The sequence below is a fragment of the Centroberyx affinis genome, unplaced genomic scaffold, assembly GCF_046629955.1.
Source record: "Centroberyx affinis isolate AG114_WGS23_722 - 3 ecotype Tasmania unplaced genomic scaffold, CSIRO-AGI_Caff_v1 ptg002607l_1, whole genome shotgun sequence".
Classification (NCBI taxonomy): Eukaryota; Metazoa; Chordata; class Actinopteri; order Beryciformes; family Berycidae; genus Centroberyx; species Centroberyx affinis.
Window position 1 is genome coordinate 229,559 of NW_027280806.1, and position 26,683 is coordinate 256,241.

The 26,683-nt window shown below is 44.4% G+C and overlaps 1 protein-coding gene across 1 annotated transcript; it reads right to left on the reverse strand.

The window, feature by feature from the left end:
* LOC139657006 (transcriptional enhancer factor TEF-3-like) lies at positions 1–26,075 on the reverse strand. Its single transcript, XM_071534693.1, has 11 exons — positions 25,953–26,075; positions 13,567–13,631; positions 12,399–12,470; positions 10,623–10,757; positions 10,141–10,184; positions 9,827–9,888; positions 9,525–9,655; positions 8,434–8,607; positions 4,076–4,216; positions 2,842–2,994; positions 1–939 (listed from the first exon to the last, which is right to left on the reverse strand). Exons 1-11 carry the CDS (start codon positions 25,957–25,959, stop codon positions 826–828), a joined length of 1,098 nt encoding a protein of 365 aa, XP_071390794.1. The 5' UTR covers positions 25,960–26,075; the 3' UTR covers positions 1–825.
* Positions 26,076–26,683: the final 608 nt, after the last annotated feature.

Genomic DNA, 26,683 nt, shown 5'->3' on the forward strand with positions numbered 1-26,683 from the left:
GTTACAGACAATTCTGTAATCAGCTGACAGATCCAAATCTGGTTCAAGTTAGCAGTGTTATTATGTGCCTTTTGTTGTAATCAGATTTTCAATCAAAAACAGTAAGACAATACAAGAAACATTGAACATTAAACATCAAACAAAGTGAATACAATAGCTCTTTTTAATCATCATTTTAGCCTCTTATTTTTATAACTTTGTTTAGAGGAGATGGATGTGGCACTGTACATAATTATGTTGCTCAAATAACACAAAAGATTGGCACCAAAAACAGTGATATTTTTTATGGATGTGCAAATGGGGGATTTTCAGTCTACTTTTCGACTTTCTTTTCCACTGTTATTTATATTTAAGTCACTAGATGGCACCCTCAGGCAGCCAAACTCACCAAACTCCTCACAAGTCTGTAGCAAACATCCCCTGCACATGCAAGTGTGTAAAAGGAATCTAAATCAAAACAAGCACTATAGTAAAATGAGATGAAAAACACCACCAACGACAACTTTCTCATGCAACGTCTTGTTGGCTAAGTTTGGCTCCTTTGGTATAGAGACCACAGTATACCATGGTCCTCTTCCTTTTTTTTCTTGCCACTTATTCACACAAAGCCTGTTTCAGGTTCCACAGTCCCAAATCCACCTCTTCCTCAACAGTAGTGTTCCTGGGCACGCTGACACAGCCAGTGCTTCTCTGGGTCCTGACTTGTGACTTGTACGGTTTCAGCTTTCAGCTTACGGAGGAAGTAGTCCATTGTGTAGTGTTGTTGTTGCTCATTGAGGTGCTACAATGGGTCTATAGAGTATAAGTTCCAACCATGAGACTGCGTCAGTCTTTGACTAGCCTGTAGATGTGGTGCTGTGCCCCGTGCTCGCTGGTGGACACCTCGAAGACGTAGGCTATACACAGCAGGGTCTCCAGCGTGTCCCTGTTTGTCACCACCTGTAGAGAAACACAGACGGACCCGTTCAGCGATGTAGTGGAGGGTAAACCTACCTAACCTCGGTTTGCCCACAATTTTATTTGTGAAATACAATTTAACCACACTTTTTAAGCTTGCATGATACTGTTGTACAAAGAAATCTATTTTTTGTTAGTAATGGTGTTTTCTTCACCCTGATCAACAATTGTAGTTCATACGCATCTCTGTATTTACCACTATGTCACTGGTTTTATTGCAATATAGAGCTGTGGTTTTCAGCTGCAGTGCCAAAGCATCCAATGCTATAGACAAAGTTTGTGTGTGCCTTGAAATCTTGCTCAAATGTAAAGAAAATCAATGGCAAACAAAAATAGTACATTAATTTCATTAAAATCTAATGACAGCAACATGTGGTTGTATTTTTCCGCTCTCAAAGATAATGCAATTACCTCCTTGCCAGCAGCTCTTTATATTCAGCTATCTTATACAGCATGATCATTCACTTATATGATCATACTAGGCTTCATTTCCAACACATGTGCCTTGGAATTTTTTGCTGTATAAAATGTGCTGTGACATTAAACACTTAAGTAATGCTGTTATAGACTGAGATACCATACAGTCAACTAAAATACTACATACTATTAACACAATAACTTGGTAAAACATAAATAATAATCTGATCTTTCTGGCCCCAATTATTCTACATACAAAGCTCATTTCTATCTTGAAACACAGCACAATGTGTAGCATAATCTTTCCAGAACAGTGTGGCAATGCAACAAGCATAAAACAAGCATACAACCTTCATCAATTCATTATGCTCAATTGGTCCCCATATCCCTGAATAGAGCACTTGTTACATGAAGCATATCATCAACACATTGTGCTCAGCCTTGCAATGTGAAGTCTGTGTGTGTCTGTATCTGTGGTCTGTGTCTGTGTGTGTGTGTGTGTATCTGTGTGCGTGTGCATATGCGTGTGTATGCACATCTGTGTATTCCCTGTTCATGGTTAATATGAGCTAAATCAGCCCATTGAGAGACCTAATGACATGCTGCCATGTAGTCGTCAGTGTGGGCTCAATATGGTCATTGTCCCCTGGCCAGTAGGAATGCAGCCGCCAGTGGAAGGGACACCAATGTCTTTGAACCCTGGCGTTGAGGACCACTTTGTTACTATGGCGACACACTCCATTCTATTCACTTGCCTCTCCGTCTCCGCTCTCTGGGAAGCACACCGGCTCATTCAGAAAAGCCCAACTCACGACAGAACGGACATTTGGAAATGTTTTAACGCTGTAGGATGCCAGCCAACTTTACTATTCACAGGCAATCAAAAATTGCCACCCACTGTTAATGGTCTATTATGGTTACCTATGGGAATATCACAGTTCAGCCACATTAATTTAAAAACTGAAAAGTTTTGCTGTTTCGCATGCTTCAGGAATGTGGGATGCCTACAAAATGCACTTTGAAATCAATGGAAATAATATTCAAGCAAATTGAATGTCCTAGTGGCCCTGTGCTTTATCACCTAGAATGGTATGAATAGAACAATGTGAACGATGAAGGACAATGAGTACACAATGTAGACATTAGCTGATATCCCAATTCAGGTTACGTCGGGATAATATCCTCATCACAAATATCCCTGTATAAATGAATTAACAGAATATAACTATGGAAACAGAGCTAATACAGTCTGTGAAAACCAACAGTAAATGTGATAAGGTGTTTACATTCCTCAGTTTCCTTATACTGGCATAACCTATATATTATATTAGGGTTTCTAGAAAAACAATAAGGCTTTCTAAAATGGTATTTACTCTTAAACAGAATACCCAACTATCTCAAATAATACCAGAACGCCCCAATGGATGTCCCTACACACACATGTGTATTCCTGATTCCTGTGTGTACCTGTAGGATAGTGAAGTTCTCCAGTACACTGTTCATCATGTACTTCTCCGGCAGGTGTTTGAGCTTGTGGATGAAGTTGATCATGTATTCACATAATGGGGACCGGTGGATCCTGAACACATAACGCCCGTTCTCAAACCGCGCGTACTCCGTCTAGGGACAGATACAATACACAATCACAGCGTACTGTACAATATATCACAACATATACCACGCTGAAAAAAAAATTAAACACATTAGAGGATGAAATGTGAAATCCATTGTAAGCAAACAGGGAAATAACATATTCCACTGAAACTCAATTTAATACATTGAATATGAACATCTATGTGATAAGCTGTAATATATGTAATATGATATACCTAATGCAGCATATGGCATGCCAGATATGACAATAAACATATTTCACGTGACAACCGTAATCAAATGATAAAGCCATTAAATATCATCATGTGGCCTACTGTAGCAGATGGCTCTACCTAAGGATATGTGTGTGGTGTGTGTTTGTGCGTGTGTGTGGGTGTGTTTGTGTGTTTATATTGTGCAATCCATCAGGGTTGGGTGGGGGCAGGGCTAGTATTGTGTCTAGTTAACGGGAAGCATAACAGTGAGTCATGCTGAGGAGACTTGTGAATCACGTCAGTGTCCTGACCACAGATCACTGGTAATTGACCGGAATCCATCTCCACAGCTAGCAGTTATTCACTCTTTAGGGTGATAATGGTGGTTTCACACGGTCATGACCTCTTAATGTTGAAAAAACACACATCCGTCCAGCACTCAGTGATGCAAATCTCTTGACTTGTGGCCACATATATTCTCTAGTGTTGATAATAGCGGGAACTCACATTTGTGTTTTTTCCTCCACATAAATGTGAAGCCCACTGTAGAAGTTGTACTTTTTACTGCATGGTTGCTGAATTACTGCTGCACTTTGGCTCCAAATCCAAGAGGAATTGTCTGGAAAAAAAATCTAGTTTTCCTCTCTTTTCAGACTCTTAATTTTGTCTGCAGTGATAATTCAGGATAGATGCACAATAAATGCATGTAGGGGTCTTCTACAACGGCTACCACTGTAGCAACAATACTGGTGTGTGCGGTGGATTCTTTTTCAAGTTTTAACTTTTCAACATTGTTTTCTCTGGGAACATGGAACAAACAAGGCTATACAAACTTTTTACAAATAGAAAAATGTATTTGACAACCCACAGTACCCAGCATTCCCTCCTCTCACCTCCACTTTCTCCACCACCTGCTTGCCAAAGGAGCAGACCTTGGTGGATGAGGTGATAATCATGTTCTCAGAGCTCTCATACTGACTGGAAACACCATAGAAGAAGCTGCTGTCATCCTGCAGGTTGGCACTAAGGTCCGCCTAGAGGGAAGAGAGAAAGATGACATGTCAGGTTCAACTGCTCATCAAAACACCTGTCCGTCTACCAAAAGGCACCAGGATTGGTTGAGCAGCCTGGCAGTGTAACTGGGAAAGGCATGGTAGCACTGTATGAACTGTAGTTCAATGGGCATATTTTATAAACTAACTTATGTACCCCTCTTACCATACATACAGCCCTTACATGGACACACATATGTTTTACAGCATCATATCAGCTGTCACTACACTATAACTAAACTGCTATGGATGATCTTGAGGATGTACAAGAATAACTCCAATCTATACCATAATGCCATGAGGCTCTTCTCTCCTGCTCACAGAATTCATCTCAAGAAACATGCGTCGGCTTGACAAAGATATATTGCCAAGAGTGTGACGGCTCGAGAAAGCCTGAAAGTGATTCTCTGTAAAGCCAAGAAGCATCCAATACCCAGACCCCTGTTGACCTAGTATAAGGCTGTGAATCCAGCCTCAGCATTCCCAAAATGCTGTGTGTGTGTGTGTGTGTGTGTGTGTGTGTGTGTGTGTGTGCGTGTGTGTGTGTGCGTGTGTGTGTGTGTCTGTTTCGTTGTAACACAAAAACATTTTATCCTACTCAAGACTCAAGCTTCATCATCATCAGGTGGATGCAGGTTCGGCCATTGCTGATCCTCTCTCTGGTTCAAATTTGAATTGAGGCTGGTGTAATCTGATCTTATATCCGACTGAGGTGCCATCTCCTTCATCAGACAGCTGGGCTGCTTTACCTTTTCCCCTGTCAGGCCCTTGTCTCCTAATGGGCCATTGAGACACCGCTCAGCCTCTCCTCATCTCTTCATCGCCCCCTTCATCTTCATCCCTGGCTCCTGTAATTCCTCTATTTGTCTTCATCCCTGGGGCCCAGTGACCCTCCCCGAACCGCCGTTCCCTGCTTCCCTAACGGCCTGCGAGGGAATTCATCCAATTACAATCAACAGCGCGCAATTGGCTGATTAGATCATGGTGGGCTGGCTGGCTGTGTAACAATTTAGCAGGGCCGGCTCAAATCGGATTCCCTCGGCACTTCAAAGGCGCAAGACAATCCGTTAGGACAGGGCCACAGGCGCTGGGGGGGGGGGGCGGGGGAGTGGGGAGCGGGGCAGGGCAGCCAGTGGACGACAGGGGGGTTTGCTGGAAATTCAATCTAGAATGCCATAGCTTTGGAGGCGGGCCAGCCGCCTGTCACCGTCGCCATGCCAACCTGTGCCTCAGGACACCCCCAAGTCATGACCTGCCAGACGCCTGCGTCACCACGGTAACATCAAATAGGCTTTATCCCGTCCGTTATGATGGTGTAAATAAGGTTAGCGTATTTTCAGATGTGTTGAGGATTTCATTTTGCTTATTTGTATGGCCCTGAGCATCTTCACTGCTTTTTTTCAGCATGGGTGTTGAAATGCCCAGCTGTTTTGTTGCATTTCTGTGTTTTGTCATGGATGCCTTGAGAATCGGAGGACCCCCTTGGGATAAGATACGATAAGATGAACACACTGAGAAGGGACAGTGTTATGAGCTTGTTTTCCTGTGGTGGGAGTTGCATATGTCATGACTGCTGGAGTCCACAGGGCTCTGACATGAATGAGGAGAGAAATACCGATTGATGAATGACTTGGATACATGCCTCCCCCCGTTCCTCTTGCCATCCCCATCTCTTGTTCACACTCTCTGTGTCTGTCTATCTATCTCTCTCTTTCATTATGATATATGGCTGGGCTGCTCTTCCACTCCCCCCTGCATCAAATGCCATGGCTCTCACCAGCTGCTTCTTCCCCAGGACTGGAGATGACTGTTTCCAAAGGGGTGTCACTCACCAATGTCTTTTAACTCTGCACAATAAATAATGTGGCATTCGGGACCATGTGAGAAACCTAATGCCTCACATACAAGGCCATCTGGGGGCATGAGATTGCAAGGGGGCACTTTGAATGTGACATTCACAGTCTTTGGAGCATGGAAGCAGAGCAGTTACTGGAACCATATTGAACACGCATCCTGAATTTGCCAAGTCACCAGTGGCCTCAACTCAACATTATTTGACACGTTGGAGTCAACATCCCTAATACATTGCCATTTTCCCATGCAAGTAGCTACCTTAACCTGGACTAGTTTGCTATAGTTACTTTTCTTTGAATTTCTAGACAGCTGGTTGCTAAATAATGGATCTTTTTAGCTAACATGCTATAGTTGCTAAGCCAACTGAGTCCTGATGGAGTTAGCTACTCACTGGCCAATGCAGTCAGTGATGCAGTAACCATGCTCTGATTGGCTAAAGCAGCACAAAAAATGTTGACTTGTTGCATATTGAACAGTTGCCTTAATTCATTCTCCCTAACACTGCCAGGGTTAGGTATTCCCATTCCCTTTTTAGCCATTTTACCCAGTGGAGCTGCTCATGGTAAAAATGTAAAGCAAAAGTGGAAAGCAAAGTCGTTGAAATCTGTAGGTGACTCTGGGTTTCTCAATCTTCACAATCCCTCAATTTTCTTTGTTCAGCCATGTAATGGCAGCTATCACCAGTCAAACTATAACTACCGAGGTCTTCTATTTAGGAGGAGCATAAGTTTCTGGCTTGGTTTGTTTGTTAGTTTGTTCATTTATGCATAATGCTTTTTGCAATACACAGTACTTAGAGGGATTACACTCTTTAGGCTGCACAGAGCGCTAAGAGGCTGCATAAGGGTGCGCTTGTACAACAGGCAGTACGGTAGAAGTACGTCACCCAAGCATGAGCCAGGTCTAGGTAGGTGCGCTGTACATCGACATACCAGGAGGTAGCAGTGCTTTTCTAACTGTGATGGCAACGCATGAATTATATACTTTGCTGTCACTTGTTTTTAGAAGAGTAGCAAAACAGACATTTCTTTATATGAAAATGTCACAAGTTATTACTTCAAGTCACTTCGGTTAACAGTATATTTTTATGTAGAGAGAGGTAGTGTGAGGAAAAGATGAGGGTGGGTTTGTAAAAGTGTGATGATGTAAGTGTAAGTGTGTACATGTGGTGCATGATGCAAATACCAAAGGTCTTGTCCTGAGGTAAAGTGAGGTGGCCATATCAGATTAGATGGACAAAGTGGACGCATCCAATTACACCCTCTCCATCTCACCGCCCCACACACTCCCCTTTTCTCTCTCTCAATCTCTTTCTTGTGCCCATTCCTTTTCATCTTCCCGACGTTCATATCTCCTGTCTTATCAACTATATCATAAACTCTCTCTTTCCCTATGGCTCTCCCTCTCCTCCATCTGCCTTCATTCCCTAGTCTTCCTCTTAAGTTGTTGTTCTCTTCCTACTTTACTCTCTCCCTCCCTCTGTGTGTGTGTGTGTGTAGGGGTGAGTTGGAGGTGGTGGTGGTGTGTGTTTGTGTGTGGGGGGGCTAATCTATAAATAAGTGGGGTGTGTGTGGGCTGGGCTCAGTCTAATAGCAAGGGGACAGGTGCCTGGGCTCACATTTCCCCAGTGAAAGATCAGCCCTGCCACTCTCCCCAAGGCTGCTGTCACACACACGCACACACACACACACACACACACACACACACACACACACACACACACACACACACACACACACACACACACATCACAGACATATACACATACATCCACACCCATACCAAATGCACGCTGCACTGCAATGCCCTCTTTGCCAGCAGATAAACCACATTCAGGCCTTTGGATCAATGACTTTCCATTCATTTTATCTCTAAATCGCTCCTAAGTTCCTTTAACTCCAATACTTAAGCTATCCCAACACAGTTAACACCGCTAGGCCATTAACAGCCAACAGGTGCTACAAAACATTAACAAGAGTATTCACTGTACTCTCACTTCACCTTCATGACTTGGGGAGGATTAAATGCATTGATGTTGTATGAAACATACCACACATATCAGCTTTGAACTGAGCTGAACTTAAAGTGGCATTGCATTGAATTCAACTGAGTTGAAATTTTGAATTTTTTTTTGAATTTCATTAAATTGAGTAAAGTTGAAATTGAATTGAATTAGTTGAATCTAACTGAACAGATCTGAACTGAACTGAACTTAGTGTTATGGAACTGAATGGAAAAGGAGAGGAATAGAATGGAATGGAACTGAACTGAACCGAGTTAAACTGAACTGAATTGAACTGGGCTTCCTCCGAAAATAAAAACAAAACAAAACTGTACAGCCTTACCCAGAACTTGACGAGAAAGAAAGCGTTGTGCGGCCCTTTGTCAAACAGCTCCTTCAATCCTCCCTTCTTCTCTGGGAACTTGTCGTAGATCTGCCTGATGTCCACCGCCTCCAGATAGGGGTCGCTGTAGCCGGGGTTGGACTGGCCGATGTGCACAAACAGGTGCTTGTTAAACTAGGGAGAGGCAGAAGTGGATGTCAGGAGGTGACTGGAGCCAAAATTTCAAATGTCCAGTTCGCTACCACTACCAGGGGCACGGCTAGGAACTCTAGGCCATCTGTCACGCTGGGCCTCCCACTCTGATGCATCCAGCACAGTATCCCCTCGCCTGACTGAAGGGCCCCCTGTTGCTTCAAATCCCCCGAATGTATTCCCCCGTTTCCTCCCACTTGCAGCATCTATGATCATGGCATATACAGTTTGTCCTTGTTCCAATGTGTGTTAGTATGTACTGTGAAGTTGTCAATATGCTTCTACACCAATGGCACCAAGACAAGTTCCTGTACATTTATTGTAATCTGTGATTAAAGTGGTAAACTGTGATATCCTTATTTATTTATTTATCTTGGCAAAATCTTTGGTGATAAGCAGTAATTTCTGGTGTTTTTTCACTACACTTTCCAGAGATCACTTGCAGTCAAAGAGTGTTGCCAATAGTGTGACGTCTTTTTCCTAGAATTGTTGTTGTGTTGTTTGAGTTTTTATTGATACCGGCCTTTCCTTGTCTGTTCAGCCATGGTTCTATCGCCGCTCATGCTAACCACTACGTTTTATTTATTCCAAACAAACCGCTGTTGCTGCGGTCGGAAGCGTAAACACATCACTTACTGTGCGCCAGCGGATTTTTCCAAAGAAAAACCAGGTGTTTAGAAGAGCAAATGTAAGAGCTTTCATGAACTTGGTATGGGTTGAAAAGCTATCGTGTTATATCACTTGATGATAGCCTCATATCCTTACATCTTTGTTGGCAGATGACTCAGCAGTTCTTAGCAAATTTAAATAAACAAATATTTACTAAAGTTGTGTGTGTGAGATAATGTCCCAGGTGAATTATTGATTGGGGTATGCTGCCTCCAGTCCAGTCTACTCACAGTCTCTGGGTCCTGAGGTTGCTCCAGGAAGGCGGAGAACTCCAGCATGCGGAGTTTGGAGCTGGCAATACTTCGACCCTGCCAGGGAGGGGCGCCGGGCGACATGGACAGCCCCGCCGTGCTTTCATAACCTGGAGGTGAGAGGGCAGCATGTGTGTGAGCGTGGATGTGCGTGACAAAGGAAAACTGAAACAAAAATGCAGTGAGATTGCAGCTATTTCTCTGAGCTTTGTGTGAGTCACAAGCCAGGCGGTCTCATCAGCCGCTCTGTCAACACACCAGGGGAAAGCGAGAGAACCCACCTGTTATGGGGGGCGGGCCGGACGCTTGCATGGCGTAACTCTGCTGGGAGAAGGGCTTAATGCTGGAGAGACAAGACAGAGAAGGGAGGGAGAGGCATGTTATACACCACCTCGCCCTTGTGACCCCATCATCTCACACACTAACTGGACCGCCTGACCTCTAAAAACGCAGGTGGCAGAGCAATACAGCTGTTCTGAAATTCATCCATTTATTTGTCCATTCATTCTATGGCATGTACAAACTAACCTGATCGCATTAAAAGTAACTGATGGATAGCACCATGAGAGAGAAAGTTGAATAAATGGCTACTCACTCTTCAGGACCTCCGGGCTGTCCTGGAAGTGTCCCGTGCCAAAACTGGGAAAAAAGAAATGACTCTATTATACACACTGCCGCCCAAACTGCAGCTCAGGGGCGTAATTTATAAAAGATTATTGACCAAATTCAAGCCAAAGTTATGATTTAAGAACATTTTAATCTGATGCCCAAATCTGTAGTTTATATTGACTTTCACCATTTTTCTGTGACATATCAAAGATAAAACAAATTTCTATCATTATCCAAGGTATGAATGCCATAAATAAGTTTAAATATGTTATGTTTTATCGTTTCAACGTACTATGGAATCAAGGATGAAGTCAAAGATAATTTTTAGAAATGTGGCCCCAGCTCAGCCTTTCAGGTTGACACTGTATGAATAAGGTGGTGAAGGGGACACTGGTCAGTGATCCTCCAATAAAACTCCTACTTTAAGATATGACAAATGTGGGAACGGGTGTGAGTGCATAGACTCACTCCACCAGCAGTGGGGTAGGCTGGCCTGGACAGGCCCTGGAGAGCCATCTTGTTCTGGAAGGCCGTGGCTGAGATGATCTGGGCTGAGGACATGGTGGCCATACTCTGGAGGGCCTTGTCTTTAGCGGCCTGGTCCTACAGAGAGAGAGAGAAAGAGAGAGAGAGAGAGAGAGCGAGAGAGAGAGAGAGAGAGAGAGAGACAGACAGACAGACAGACAGACAGACAGGCAGACAGACAGAGTTACGCCAAGGGTGAGCGCTGTTCAGACTCCATTTAAGTCAGCGCCCCACTTCACCGGTAACACAAGTAGAGCCGTAAATGGGAAATGAAGGGCTGAAGCCAGCTTGCATCATCGGTGTATCCCTGCCAGGCAGAGGGCTGGAGAGAAGGTGATATTGCAGTCAAGGGCCTTTGGGTCAAGAGTTAAGTTTATTGCTTTGGCAAGGGCAAGCCAGTGTTGACAACTAGCTCCTGTTAGAGGTCATATTGGAAGACAAGCCAGGCAACAGGCTGATATGTTAATATACTAACGCTAATGGTAACAGAATTGCCTAATGCTAATGCTAACAAAAAAGAGTGTGCATGGCAGACAGTATAAAAAAGTGTCTTTCCTATCCTATATAGTAAAGTGATATCCCTCTTGTCTTTGAATCCACTACTTCAGCAGTTTCCAAACCGCCGGGGACTACAAGCACTTGCCGCCCAGCCCTAATGGGCAAGGCCACACGGTGCATTCTTCTTCCCAGAACTGGCTAACACAAGGGCATAGCTGAAATATGGGGGGTACATGTGGTAGGGATCTCAGTTACACCAAAGACGTATTTAAAAAGGCCTGTCAGAGAGACCAACCCTGTGACCGATGCCGGGCCCTGCCAGCTGAACCCTCATGGCCCGTGTCCAAGGTGAGGGAGAGTCCTGTTGCCTGCTGTGAGTGTGTGTGTGTGTGTGTCTGTGTGTGTGCGTGTGCGTTGGTGTGTATGTGGATGAGAAACGTAAACTGAGAAAGTACTGGGGGGACAGGGATGTGTAAGCTCTCGCCCTACCGCACAGGAAAACTTTTATTGAAATACTTGCCTAATGTAATGCCTGGAGGGAACAATACAGAGATTAATTTGTTTCCTGACAATTACGTTTGGTTCATTTTGTTCATAATCCTGTACAGCAAGCCTCAGGCATGCTGAAATGTATTCACATTTCATTGAAATGTGTCATGTGCACTGAGTATTCCATTTAAAACTAGCATTAAATAGGAAATTAAATTTAAATAGCCAATCTCTTCTTCCATCCCTTTGTGTTGATGGAATTTGAATAAATGGCAGTACAAAGACCATAGATGTTGAAATACCTTTCATAAAAGATAAAACTTTATTAAGACTGGGAATAATATGGGGTAATTGTGTTTTATGAAGACTCTTTCCACCTGCTCCTGTTCGACTTGGCACAAAATCATGGAATTCACCTCAGCCGAACAAAGCACAATGCTCCAATTATTGTCTAAAAACCTATATGAACCAATCCCAAATATAATTCTCAGTCTTTACAAAGATACAACATACCAATGACACCTTAAATGCAGCAAAGAGAGTTTTGTGGTAGCATGCATTGAACTGGAATGTATTACAAAATGCAGTAGGATTCAGAAACATTGAGATTTTGAATTATTAACATGATAATTAAGTCCAACAAATATTTTAACTTTTTTCTCCAACAGGAGCAGCACAGTAAAAACAGTGTGTCAACAGTGTGTATGAGTGAGCAGGCGGGGGATGACTCACGTAGCGTACCTTCAGCTTCACTTGAATCTCTCTGGCCTTCCGCCGCGCTAGAACCTGGATATGACTGGACACCTGAAAGACACAGACAACAGACAGCAATGCATTAATGTGGTTCTGTATGGCTAAGATTTCATTGCAGATCCTTATATTGGCAGTGGACTACATGAGTGGCCGATATCCAGTACTTAATAATAAGAAAATAAGAAAAAAAACAAACAATAAAAGACCAATATTGGCCTAAATATATCGGCAAACTGATACATTAGTCTAACTGTATTTTGGATGTGAATCATGAGCATGTTATTTTTTCCCTGCTTAGCCCCACCTCACCATTTGTATTTATATTTGTATTTCTATTTATTGTATTCTGGATTGACAACGCATTTCAAAAACATAAAAAAAGGAGCATCTGTTGCTAGATGATACCGACTCTTACGGAGCAACATTGAATTAAATTTTCCATTCTACAACACAGCGATGAATCCGGCTACTGCTGTTGGACCAGCAGGTGTCCCGCTCTGCCTGCACCCTGTCCCGGGATCCATCCCTGATCCCCCACCATCCTCTCCTTCTCTCTCCACCCCTCTCTTTCCATTCCCACACTACCCCTGCCAGATGACTTAGCGGGGACCCTTTCTCTACGCATCCATCACTGCCCATACATCAGCCCTTCCATATCAGATACCATAGTGGGTATAGAGTTCCAAATCCCTCGCCCATCCCGCCTCTCTCTCCCATCCGGATCACCGTATTCCCCAGCTTCTTTTCCCTTCTAACAAGCACTAGATCCATGAGGTGGTGAAGAAACAACACCGACATACGATCCTATAGCATTTGTGTGTTGGGCCCTGGCCCTAAATCAGTCGTCATCCCCACTCCTCAACACAGGGACACGTTAGCCTGTGTGTGTGTGTGTGTGTGTGTGTGGGGGACATGGAGAGAGGAAGGAGGGGAAAGAGGCAAAAGCAGCATTACTCACTGTCATTACACCCTCTTTCTCCCTGTGTGTGTCTGTTTCATGCCTTGATTGACAATGCGTGATGGCTGCAGACAGCTCAGAGGGATGACGGTTCCCCCGGGTGTTGGGGCAACACTCAGCATGAGAGGATGTTATGGAAGGATTCAAAAATAGAGGCTGCTACAAGTGGGCTTTTTCGGAAGAACTCACCTGCTTCCTTGTCCGCGTCTTCCCCGTGCGCAGCTTGATGTACCGTGCGATCAGCTCATTTCGTCCTGTAAGGATCCAGAAAAGACTCATTTGAAATGTATTTGACGTTGAAATTTGTGTTATATTGCATTTTCCATTTTAATCCGGAAAGACTTGAGAAACTCTTAAGAGATCAAACACATTAAGAGAACTAAAACACACACTTTACAAAAACTGAGCGTGTTTCAACATAAAGTTTGACATTGTTTGCTTTGTTTTCATGGCAATTCTGTTGTTTTGTGTTGTAATATTGACAAAAACCCACAGTATAAATAAGGCCCAAGGCAGAAGCTTTACATGCAGGTCCTGGCCATGGTGTAACTGAACTGCAAGTGGGGGGTAGACAGTGAACATGTTCTAAGTATGGAGGAATTAAAATGTTTACTGAAGCTAATTATTAACTCATCATCAGCGAGCAAGCTCTACATGCCAGGCTGGCCTGGCCAAACCTGGAAGCATAAGTGGGAGGGATGAAGGAATGTATAAATGTGTTTCTGTGCACACATTTATACAAGCAGTTTGTGTGTGTTGCCTTCATTGGAAGTCACTCTGCATAAGAGTGTCAGCTAAATTAAATGCCTAAATTCAAAGTCTGTTTTTCAGAGTGTGTTTGTCAGTGCACATATTTACAGTATAAGAACAGTTTGCATGCACACATACACACGAAAGTGCGCAAACACACATGTCCAAGCGAGAGTCGAGGCTGTCAACGGCAAAACTGTAAGTGCAAGTATATCACCGAGTAAGTATATACATCCGTCTCTGTGTGAGAGCTTGCATCGGTCTCAGCCCGGCCCCCTGAGCGTACAGTGCACCCGTATCCCTATAGCAAGTGTGCATCTGCGTGCTGCTGCTGTTGACAGACAGGTCACATTGGCAGAGCAGGTGGAGGCAGCAGCCATGCGATCCCCGGACCGGACTCAGGACAGACACGCCACAGGCCGGTGACCAAAGGGGCCCAGTCCGGTGAGGCCGCCAGGCAGCTGGTCTGTATGTCAATGTTTATAGAATATGCCTTTACTCCCGCAGTAAATCTTTGGCTTGTTCCCCCCCATCCAGAGTCTCTGGTTACAGGCTAAGGCACCGGAGGGCAACGGTCATGTGGCCTCTCTCACCCCCCCCCATTCAATGGCAGAGATGGAGCGCACGCACACATATAATTACATGAATACAGTTTTTCAGAGTCTGGTGCAGGAAATCAGAGACATGAGCCCCAAAATTATTGTTTTTTGACAAGAAAAGTATTCTATAGTATGACCTGGCTGGCTCTGTAATGCTGCCATAGCATTCCCAAGTCCATGCAATATAAGATGGACTGGATAAAAACTGGCAAGGCTTACACATATGCATAGTGATACACATACGCAGACGCACTAGTCATTAAATTACAGATCAGCACCCTACAAACGCATATTAAGAAATGAGAAGACACACACACACACACAAGACCAGTTACAGAGTGAATAACACAACTTTGTGAGGAGATCTCTCACACCCCCACACAGGCACACACACACACACAAACACGCATACACACATACACACACACACTCACAAGCACATACACAAAATACGGAGAGAGAGAGAGAGAGAGACATACTAGGGTTTGCTACACTTTACACCACCTCTTAAACACGGTCATTTTTCCCTCGGCACCACATCTCCATGTGAATTAACACACAGATCAGTCACGACACACAAGCTAGAACAAACCCGTCAGATTTTCCTCACATAGTGATGCTTGGGTCAGACCTCACAACCCCGTCCAAACCGACCAATCAAATGACCCCAGTCGGGGAAAAGAGGAAACATGAAGCCCCGTCTGAGCCCCCATCAGAAGCTCTGGCAGCCAATAAAAGTGATCAGATTCTGTGCGGAATGCCAAACATCATTTCTTCCCGGCGCTCATGTGAACCGGCCAGCCCAGAGAGAGGGTGGCAGCCCTCACAGATCGCTCAGACATGAGTTTCCACTTATCAGGCTTTTTAAAAGCATTCAAGTTCTATTGCTGGGTCATTACATGGAACGACCCAGATTTTCCCTGCTGGCAACCTTTCAGTCGCAAGTCTGCCTCTCTAAAGTTTAAGGCTACAACCTCTTAAACATTGTGAAGAAAACAATATGTATTCATTATGCTTTTATATGTTGTATATACTGTAAGCTGTATTTTAGATGGAGGCTATGATAATTCAAGATAACCGCAAAATAAGTCACAGGCATTCAAAGTTAGATATGGAAGAAATTATGCATGAGGCAGGATGCCATTAGCCGAGTTCATCGGCCCCCAAAGTGGTTCAAGTGTTAAAAGTGTTAAAAGTGTTAAAAGTGTTAAAAGTGTTCGAGTTACATGGCGGGGTCATTACATGGAAAATGGCACTGAAGGAACAGCTGGAAATTAAGAAGATTCAAGGGCAATTTAATGTTCATTTTTTCTGTGAATCAGTGTTGGTTGGGGGAGTAAAGGAGGAAAAAGTGGTCGATGTGAGCCCTTGTGAAGTTCCAGGCCCCTGACACACACACACACACACACACACACACACACACACACACACGCTAACAGAGCACAGTACCCAGCTGTAGAGCTGCCTTTGTGTCAGGCTTTTGTGGACTTAAACCCCTCTCTCAGTTGCTGTCTACTCTAGTGTATACACACAGTCGCACACAGGTACAGACACACACACACTCTCTCACACACACACAGACACACACTTCGGACCCAGTCACGGCATTCATTCTGTCTCAATCTTATTTTCCTTTCGAGGCTGGAACTCCTCAACCGTTCAGTGTTTATCAGGAGGTGCACTCGCCGGCCGATTGTTTGAGTCCCTAAATGCATATTTCTTTAATCCCCCAGGGATTAAGAAAGTGTTCCACATTTCCTCGCAATCACAGTCTTGAAAAGATGAACAGAGAGCTTTGTCCAAGTCCTCACAGTACTTGACCTCAAATCAACATTAACTTGCCTGTATCGAGTTCCTCACATTACAGCAGCAAGTTCTTCCAGTTCCCAGCAGTTTGTGTTCTGGAAACTTCACTGAGTGTACAGTAAGTGGCCATTGTGTATCCAATAGGGATTTTCAAAGTCGCAGACTGATGCATGAGCATGTCCCTGCTGCAGGATAAAAGACACTTTTCATGAATTCAGGAAAAACATCCCTCTTTTCGGTTTGATAGCCACGCATTTTTGAAATTCTGTTAAGGGTTTGCAAGAGTTTCATGGGCCCAAGTGTCATAAAACTTGCTCAACCTGTAAAGGATTATGTTAACTTTCAAGTTAAGTAGAAATAAAAGCTATTGAAATTTCCGTTGCAAAGTTTTTCAGTGACAACAGCAATATTATCCATATATAACTGTATAGTACCTAGACTCAGGATGCATAGGTATAGAAAGATGCGGTGATATTAAAAAAATCATGCTTTTATGTTTTCTACATAAAGTTCTCAACTAAAAAATTTTTTGTTTCTCATGAACAATGATTTAAAAAGACTCAGCATGGGGCAACCAATCACAATCCGTCTATGGTAGCATCCCCATTCAAAATTAGCCATGTATGATGGTGAACATTAAACAGCTTCATTAATGAGCTGTCAAGAGACTTCATGTGCTCATATCAGATGCTCTGCCACTCCTAGTGTGGGGGCGTGGGGCAGGGCCCATCAAAAATACCCTCCAACACACCCGTGAGATCAGAGAGGGGACTCAGTCACACAGCGATGAGATCATGATGTCCAATGGGAGCAGGACAGACAGAGAGCTCACGCCGGCCAAGGCTGTAGGAAAGTCACTAGGAACATTATACCTTCACCCACTGGTCCACAGTTTGATGCTGTTTATCACACCGCCTGCAGTCATGGACTTGTCTGGGGGAAATCTGATTCTGGAAAAAATTCTTAAGGGCACAAAAAGTGACCACAGCAGCAGCCAAGCCAGTGTGTTCCAGAGGTCAGGGGATATGGCTGCTGGGTTGTGCAACCTGAGAAACTGCAATGCATAGATAGTTTGTGATTGAAAGGAATATTTCTGTTGCTAGTAGATGCCAGGGATGTATCTAGACTCTGATTCAGACTCTGAAATATTTATTGTCTCTCGTATTGCATGGGACAGAAAATGGTCTTTGACGTAACTCCTCAATGACAGCACAAACCTAAAAATAATACAGTTATACAGACAAAAAATATAAGTAAAACAGTTTGCAAAGTCACGTTGGAGCAGTTTGTCTTTGCAGACACATAAGGACAGAAACTGAAACATAGCTGCATGTCATAAGCTGCTCTAACAAAGCAACTCTGAGATGCTGTCACGTATAAAATAAATGGTAAATACTCTAAAGTGTAATAAAAAAATATGTTTTTAATGTCATCATCCCAGAGTCATACCTTTAATTCTGTATTTCTAACTTAAGTCTCCCAGAGTTTTGATCTAGTGTATTCCATCCTGGGTTGGTGATGATCTTAAAGGAGCCTCACAAACACTGTTTCACCCCTGCACCCTCTGGCCCTCACCCCTACAGGCCTGTTGGCGGAGGTCAGGGAGAGGTCACAGGGGTTAGCGGAGGGAGCCGCACAGTGTCACGCAAAGATGCAACCTCCCCCCTCTTCCCCCCCTCCTCTTCCAAAGTCAACCCCTAGGCCTGGCTGGTCATAAATCTGCCCTTCCCCAACGGGCTGTGATTGTCACTGGTCTGATCTCCCTCTCTCTCTCTCCTTCTCTCTTCCTCTCTCTCTCTCTCTCTCTCTCTCTCAGCCCAGTGCATTCCTCACATTCCTATACGCTGACTGGTCCGCACCGGGTTCTGCATCTGCTGCCCCAACATTGCCCCATGGGTCCGAGTCCTGTGTGTGTGTGTGTGTGTGTGTGTGTGTGTATGTGTGTGTGTTTGTGTACATCAGCACCCATTCACCCCTATGTGAATAAAATCATCCGATACTACTGTAGCACAGGGATTGATTAGCACATCTCTCCCTATTCTACACCATTGAACAATCAGGCCTTGAATTACATGTTATAGTCTATAATCATCAGAATCATCATTTAATTGCAAAAGCATTGACCAGCTCTACTGATACTGTACCTCCATCTGACCAGAACAGTGCTGTACCTCAGCGCCAAACCTGAACATGCCTGTTGCACCTCCGTAATATTTTAAACCTTGTGCAGATTGTGTGTGTGTGTGTGTGTGTGCATGTGTCTGTGTGTATGCAAGCTGCCAGCCTCTCTCAACACACATCTGCCAGCCATACGTTTCCCCTCGGCAGCATATATGCCCCTCTGTGTCTGCTCAGGAGAACAAAGGTCACATTTAGGCTGCAGGAATGTCTTGGCTGGGTGCTATTTCCCCTCCAATAGAGCCTGGATGCAGCCTACTGAGCTCTGAAGAGAACTCTATCAGGCTTGGATACCAGCGACAAAGTCAAGTCAGTACAGTGGCAGTGATGCAGCGACTCTGCTGGTCCAGCATCCAGTCAGACTCTACTAGAAACGCCCCCAAAATGAGATCCACCATTTGAAAAAAGAAAAAAGATTTCTCCTCTGACCAAATTAAGTGAAAGTAGAGCAGATTCCTTCCTTCCTAAAGTTATGGGTCATCTTATGATCACTCCTAGCAACATAGTCATGTGGATAGAATTGTCTGCGTTTTTTAAGTACTGACTAAATAGCAAATCTTTCTAAAATGGATATACAGAGTTTTTTTTATGGACCCATTCATTCTCTTCAGTCTGGTCTCACAATATTTTGTGAAATTAGCATGATGTCTTAAAATGACTTTCTCTCATTTTTCATGCTTGAAAAGTGAGAGAAAGTCATTTAAAAATAAAATGCATTTCCAGACCACTAAAGGATTACGTGAAGGAGACATGACACAGAAAGAAACAGGCAGAGGTTTGACATTAAAATAGTGCGGTGGAAATTGAGGCCAATTTGGAGGGTGTGGAGGTCAGAGTGGTGGATGGGCCTTCATCTGCCTTCAACTCTCGTGACTCACGTTCATCTGGCAACTTGTGCGAAAAAGTTTTCATTTTCAGCAAAAGTTTTTCCTATTTAACCACATCCCAAACCTTACCCTAACCTTAACCAAATCGTTTTAGCTGCCAAACGTTAACCAAAGTTGTTTTACTTGCCGAAACGTAACCGCTAACTTTTTCACGTGACGGACAGGCAAAATGGCGTGTCCAAGATGTGCTACTGTCACATAATCCTGTGGAGGAACATATCTTCACATCATTTGTATGTTTCAGAGTTCATGCTCATTTCACAAAATGTTGTGAGACTGTCCCTTCCTCCTGGTCATACCTCTTTTCTTTGACTCTCACAGGTGTCAATCATGCTTGTAAGGATTACAGTTTCCTCTCCGAGTCCCTTCCCCCTCTCATACCCAGAGTCCTGCGCTCATCAGCATGATAGACAGTCGCACTACTAGCCAAACCAAAAGTGCGCTCCTGATTTTTGACAAAGGATAGCATTTCTACCACAGGAGTAAATTTAACAGACATCTCCAGCTCCGTTACATACACACAACCTAAATCAGCAGCCAAAGCTGTCTTCGCAATCACAGAGATTTATGCAATGATGCGATGCAATTTCTGCGAGGCTGCATGTATGGCAAACGCACAGACAGATCAGCAGATGTCTGGCCAGTTTGGACCCGTCCACCTTCCACCTTGCTGATCTAAGATGTCTGGATAAGTGACAGTGACAGCTCTGTTACATGGCTGTCACTGCTCACTGTGTCTGGTCGGTTACATTGCAAGAGAGAGAGAGAGAGACAGAGCGTAGTGTCTGGATTCCAGGACTACATCAGCAGACGGGGGTTCCTCGAAAACCCTCCAGAGAGCATCAAATCCCATGAGAGCCTGAAGGTCAGTGTCAGAGCTATAGGGTTACGATGGGAGGTTCAGGCTCACCCTCCCGCTCATGTGACACCCCAACACACACTCCACCCTCCCCCCCAACATCACATCAGGGAGGCTCAGGTGTCCCCAGCCAGTGTCCACTCAAATCTGATGCCAGGTTAGGCCCTTCGGATGAAATAGTAGCACCAGAAAAACAGACTGGGGAGCACTGGTTAGGTTAACAACTTAAAGTGTACTCTGATTTAGAAAGCACTGGAATGACATACGTGTGTTCTATCTTCGACAAATCGTGTTTTTCTAAAATCACTAGGGTGACCTGGTGGTAACAGAGACCATCCTATAACCGTTAAGTCACAGGTTTCATCCCGACACCTGCCAATGTGTCCTCCAACAGTCTTGTGTCCTGTCAAAGTGTCTTTTAGCGAGACACTGAGGCCTCAACTGCTCACTCATTTCATAAGTGACTCTGTATAAGGGCGGCAGCTAAATGTATGTAAATGCAGAAATGCACAAGCTTTGGGACACGATTACCGACAGCAACTACTTGAAAACATAGGCCCTCAAAGCTTTTATCAAAAGTCAACAGGCCAAGGTCGCCAGTGAATCTCTCACTTGACTGGGAAAGTTTGAACCTCGGTGAGGACTCGCCTTTGCTTTCCATTGACCTTTACATCACGTTCTCAATGGGGATGAGTTGAGAGAAAAACATATTTGCATCGCCTGACAAAAACCGACAATGGGTTGAAATGTTGCACAAGCAAAGCTTAGTGGGAGCATGATTCAGTGTGTGGGTATTCTTTGTTCTGCACTGACAGAAAAACATGGCACTATACTGAGGGAAGCTTTGTTGACTTTATCCGCGACACTGACATGAGCAGTTATGTTTTACAGGAAGCAAGATGACCAAAGCGTAAGAAAAGTGATTCTCGTACAGATGTTAGAAATATGGGCTGAGGAAAACAAGTGGAACAAAGCCAAATTGCTGGATAAAGCATGGTAAGATGCAAGATTTAATGCTGTGCGAGTAAAAAAATGAGTAAAAAGGCATCTTTAAATTACACGTCTAGTATTGCTAAAGTGGTACATAAATTATTCATGGCATTTATATGACAGCAAATAAACAAGGAACATAATCATATTTCCGCTGCCACATTCTTCCAGCGAGGGCTGACAGCACATTGGTTTCCATTGCACCAGAACATAGGGACTGTTTTCCATTATTGCAGCATGAGGCCTATGGTCAAACCGCAGGACACGTCTCCTCGCTCTGCAGCCCCGGGCCCCTGCTGTGAGACACTTGGTCTGTGAGAGCGGGCTTTAAAAAGCCATTCTCCCCACTGGATCTCTGTTACTTTACAGGCTGGTCATTAGCTCAGAGAGACATAGCAGAACACAGAGCCACGGAGGGCAGGAAATGTTTTCCTTGGCAGATGCATGTCGAATTACCGGCCGGCACACAAAACCACCACAATACCCGTGACACCGTCCCTAATAAGCGAGCTAATAGGTCCGTTGAGTAATGGGCGCGAGGGCCAGCGCTATGCAAAGTATTATGGGAAAAAATGTGGTGAATGTACGAGGAATATGGGGTAAAAACATTCCATTCAATTTAAGAATTTACAATGGATAGAAGACGATCCACACGCATGCCATCTGTTTAGCTGTTCGAAGACTCAATATCGCATTGTTTCACAAAGAATGGCTTTCATTCTGTAAAGGGGAATTCAACCTAAAATTCAGAGTATGTTGCTCTTGGCCAACACAAACATAGGTATTTTGTTTGGAGTTTGTTTTGTCTACTTATCCATATTTAGCCCATGAAAGGAGACTAAATAACATTTCTAAAAGTATGATATCATTGCTTTACCATTTCATGTATGCGTTTAAAAATATTATCAGCTAATATTTAATTTAGCCCCTTGTAACCTGATTTACAACCACACATTAGTTTGGATTCAAGAAGATACATTACTACACAAGTGTTTTAACGACATTGACAACACTAAAGACCTCCAAAGTGGCTTTGCATTGATTGTGGTTGCTTGAATGACTTGAGTTGTTGGCCACTGGTGACCCTGAGAATAGTGATAAAGGGGAGGGTGGGGGGTGTGGAGGGGTGACATGGGGGAGGCCGAGGGGGTTACAGGGGCTGGAAGGAAGGGCTGGTTGAACTGTTTAGGGGTGATGGGGGTGATGGGGGTGATGGGGGTGACGGGTCCAGTCTTGTCTCTTTTCTCAAGTCATAAATCTGTATTTGCCGCAAGGCTGTCAGGTTGAACTTAGGGAGCAGCTGGAGGTGAACTGAAAGGCAGACAGACACACTGACAGACTGACAGGGGATGGAGGGGGGGGGGGGGGGGGGGGGGGTGTTGGGGGCATGGAGGACAGAAAGGGAGAGGGAGTCTGTGACTGAGACTGCAATATGAGGGAGGTAAATCACAGAAATAGCAGGGAGCAGAGCAGGCACAAAGACACAATCTCTCTCTCTCTCTCTCTCTCTCACTCTCTCTTGCTCTCTCTCTCTCTCTCTCTCTCACACACACACACACACACACACACGCATAAAACCGGGGACAGGTGTGAGACAGCTCCAGTGGGCCCCGGGGCCATGCAAGACACCACTGCCCACCTTGGTGTTTATTTGTCCACCCCCCCTCCTCCCCCTCCTCCCTCCCCCCTCCAGGCGCTCAAAGGGTAAACGTCTATTCTGGTTTAGGGTTACAGCCGAGCTGCCTTGAACCCCCGGGCTCCCGAGCGCACATGCCATTCCTGGCGGGCCAACGTGCTCCCTGGCGCGCATCACCTGCCCCTGACCCCCGCAGGGAGGAAGGGGCACCTCAATGCCCGCCTTGCCAACAACCCCCACCGTCCTCGCACCACCACCACCCCCTACCCCCCTTTCCCCATCCGGCCCCCTATCCCCATGACACAGAATGTGCCACCTGCCCTGTCTCCTCTGCCCTCCACCCACCCCCAACTATTATTACAGGCTTTATAAGGGTTTAAGTGTCGATCAGAGGGCGGCCGTGACCTCGATAGGTGGCTAAGCTAGGCTAGGTAAGCTAACAGTTAAAGGAGCTGACTGGCGTAGTGACAAAACGGGGCGATGACAGAGCCTGTCTGATAAGCACCACTACCTCTGTCCCCCGGCACCCCGGTTTTCCACTGAACGGATCCGCTATCAAACAGTCAGGCAGTAGGACAGACTACAGCCGAGCCATCTGTTACCAAGCATCTTTCAGCAAGATGTCGAGGAGGAAAGTACATGGGGTTCCCAACGCTTGTTTGGTAATAAGAATACGCCAAGATTCAATGAGAAAAGACCTGCAGTAAAGTTGGTGCAACCAGGCTTTCACCTGGTTGCACCAACTTTATTGCAACCTTATTGCAACCATATTCAAGGTTTATTTGAGGATTATTTGGATGGTAAGGCGCAAAACACAGTCTCAATATCTCTAAATAGATAGCTACATATTAGTTAAAAACCATGACGTTTCGGTCTAAACAACCTTCATCAATCAATCAACAACACAAAAAGATGACTTTATGCACAATCCAACTGGTGGGAATAAACAAGCCCACAGGTGATTAAAATAAATCATTTATCATAACAAGTTATTTATACCTGTGGGATTGTTTATTCCCATCTCCTGGACTGTATATAATGTTGTATTTTTCTATTGTTAATTGTCTTATAGAGGTCCCAAACGTCATGGTTTTTCAATTAATAAATAGAGATCTATTTTTGGATATTGAGAGAGTGTCATGCCTTCCTATCCTAGTGTGCATTTTATACATTTAAGGTAGCACCTCTTCTCTTCTTGCCAGAGCTCAGATCTCCCTTCCACTATCTTGCATTGCATGAATGACAGATAATGAAATGCATATTGGGAGCGCATAGCAAAGAAACAGACCATGGCCAAACTAGGCGAACAATGTAATGTCTCTGGCAAAGTCACAGTTAGTGTGGAAAATCCCGACAAGATTCCTCAAAGATTACTGGAAGCAATTAAACACAAAGTTGCCATCCGTGCCAACTAATTAGAATCAGTGAGCTCTGGGAAGGATGTGAGAACCACGATGACGATATTTACACCCCACTCTTCTGAACTTGTTTGAGTTGAGGGATTTGGGGCTAATTTTGGTAACAGGAATACTGTAAGGGACTGTCCACAAACACTGCCAAAAATACAATGGGATAAAAGTCTAGCCAAAATAACTAACTGTAGTAAAGCTGATGAGGGTGAAAATCCTACTCGAAGATGAACAGTGTGAAATATGAATAAAAGGATTGGTGTGTGTATGTGTGTATGTGTGTAAAAGAATGAGTGTGTGTCTATTTTATTACATATCATGCCATCACACGCTATGGGACCACGTGGAATTGACAGCTGTGCAGGAAACAGGAGTGGTGTGAAACATGAACATGAGAAAGAGTGGTGAGAACTGATGTATGTGTGTGTGTGTGTGTATATACATGTGTGTGTGTGCACGCTTGTGCAACTGTGCGGGCATCTGTGGGAGAGTGTGTGGGTGTAAGACAAAGTGCCTTTGTCTGACCATATGTAGTTGAGTGTACAGTGGAAAGTGTGTGAAAACCAATATTGGTTTGATGGACTGTGTGCATGAGACTAGACCTGGAGGGCGCTGCCGTATACTTCTCCCCAACCACAACGCGGATGTGGATTGACCCAGTTTGGGTCAATATAGTCTTTGTATGAGTAGAGGTTCACGGGTTGTATGTTGTTAGTCTACCACATCTGTGTTTGTCATGAAACTGCTTTTTTGGTCAGGTCCATTGTAAAGGAATAGTTCATCCCAAAATGAAAATCCAGTCATTTACTACTCATGTCAGTCCAAACTCCATCAAAGTTTGAGCAAAAACTGAGCAAGTTAGCCCCCGTAGCTCCAACTCAGCCTTCTAAACTACAAACTATTGAAATGAATGGAACCAAATCCAAAAGTCCAATATTTACCTCATTAAATTCCAGAACAAAGCAATGTCGTTGAGGAAAATATAGGAGGTAATGAGGTAAATATTAAACTTTTGGACCCACAGTGCAATCATTCGGCTACAAAATCACTTTGATTATTCTGCATGAGCTGTCAATAATTTGGAAGCAGGCTGAGATGGAACTGCGTGGGCTAACTGGCTCTATTCGTATGAACTTCAATGGAGTTTTGACTGACATGGGAGTGAGTAGTTAATGACTGAATTTTCATTTTGGTGTAAACTATTCCTTGAAATTTTTTTTTGGCTCATTTGGACTACTTACATAAATATAGGTTAAATAAATAAAATAAAAAATGGAAAAAGTAAACTGAAGCTGAAATTCATATACTATGGTGAAACATTATGGATTATCGCTGCCTGAACTGACTGATTTGAAGGTGAATTACCCACAACCCTGCTCTAGATACAAGCTGTTCACTATGTGTTATCATCCCGTTCAAGCAGAAAGAGGCACACAGATCGGACGATAGCGGTGGGCGTACCGTACATCTTGCCCTCGTCAGAGAGGATGATCTTCCTGCGGCCACAGGGCGGGTAGATGGCCAGGGCCTCCTGGAAGCTCTGCTCGATGTCCGGGCTCCACACGCCCTCCGCATCGTTCTCCAGGGGCTTGTCGAGCGCCTCGCCCAGCTCCTCGCTCCCGCCCCCGGGGGAGGGAGCCGGCACCCACTCCGCAGACGTGGTGGGAGGACGGAAAGGGGACCACAGAGCAGGGGGGTGGAGGGTCGGGGTTGGGGGGAGGTGGGGGTGGGTGGAGAAGGAGAAGAGGGCAGGTGCTGATAGTTAGGGTGGAGTTGCCTGTATGAAGTCCAAAGGTGTGATGAAGATGATGGTGGGTCAGGATGTGGCAGCGTGGTCCTAGGAAAACCAAAAAAAAAAAAAAATTACAATGAAATTCACATTGGGGATTTTTTAAATCTAGATTTATCCAGGGGAGCTATTGCATAAATGCTATTTTTCAGCAATGCCTTGCTTCACGTTCACACAGTTACTCATTTTCACACCACAGTCATCTACTGTTGAGCACTGAGCAGCTCCACTGGAACTGGTGCAGGTTGAGTCACTTGTTCACTTCAACAGTAGTTTTAGAGTTAGGAGAGCATTACATATTCACTTTTTTCCCACATTTTCCTGGGAAACGTCCCTTTCACAAGCTCATCTCTCTAAACGTTAGGCTACTGTCCTTTCCTATCACCATTAATGTCATGTGAAA

What these genes read in the sequence shown, in the direction of transcription:
- LOC139657006 (XM_071534693.1), bottom strand. An exon ending in CCTACCCCACTGCTGGTGGA is followed by an intron (nt 10,185 to 10,622) that starts GTGAGTCTATGC and finishes CTTTTTTCCCAG; the next exon opens with TTTTGGCACGGGACACTTCC. An exon ending in AGAACTTCACTATCCTACAG is followed by an intron (nt 940 to 2,841) that starts GTACACACAGGA and finishes GTTTCTCTACAG; the next exon opens with GTGGTGACAAACAGGGACAC.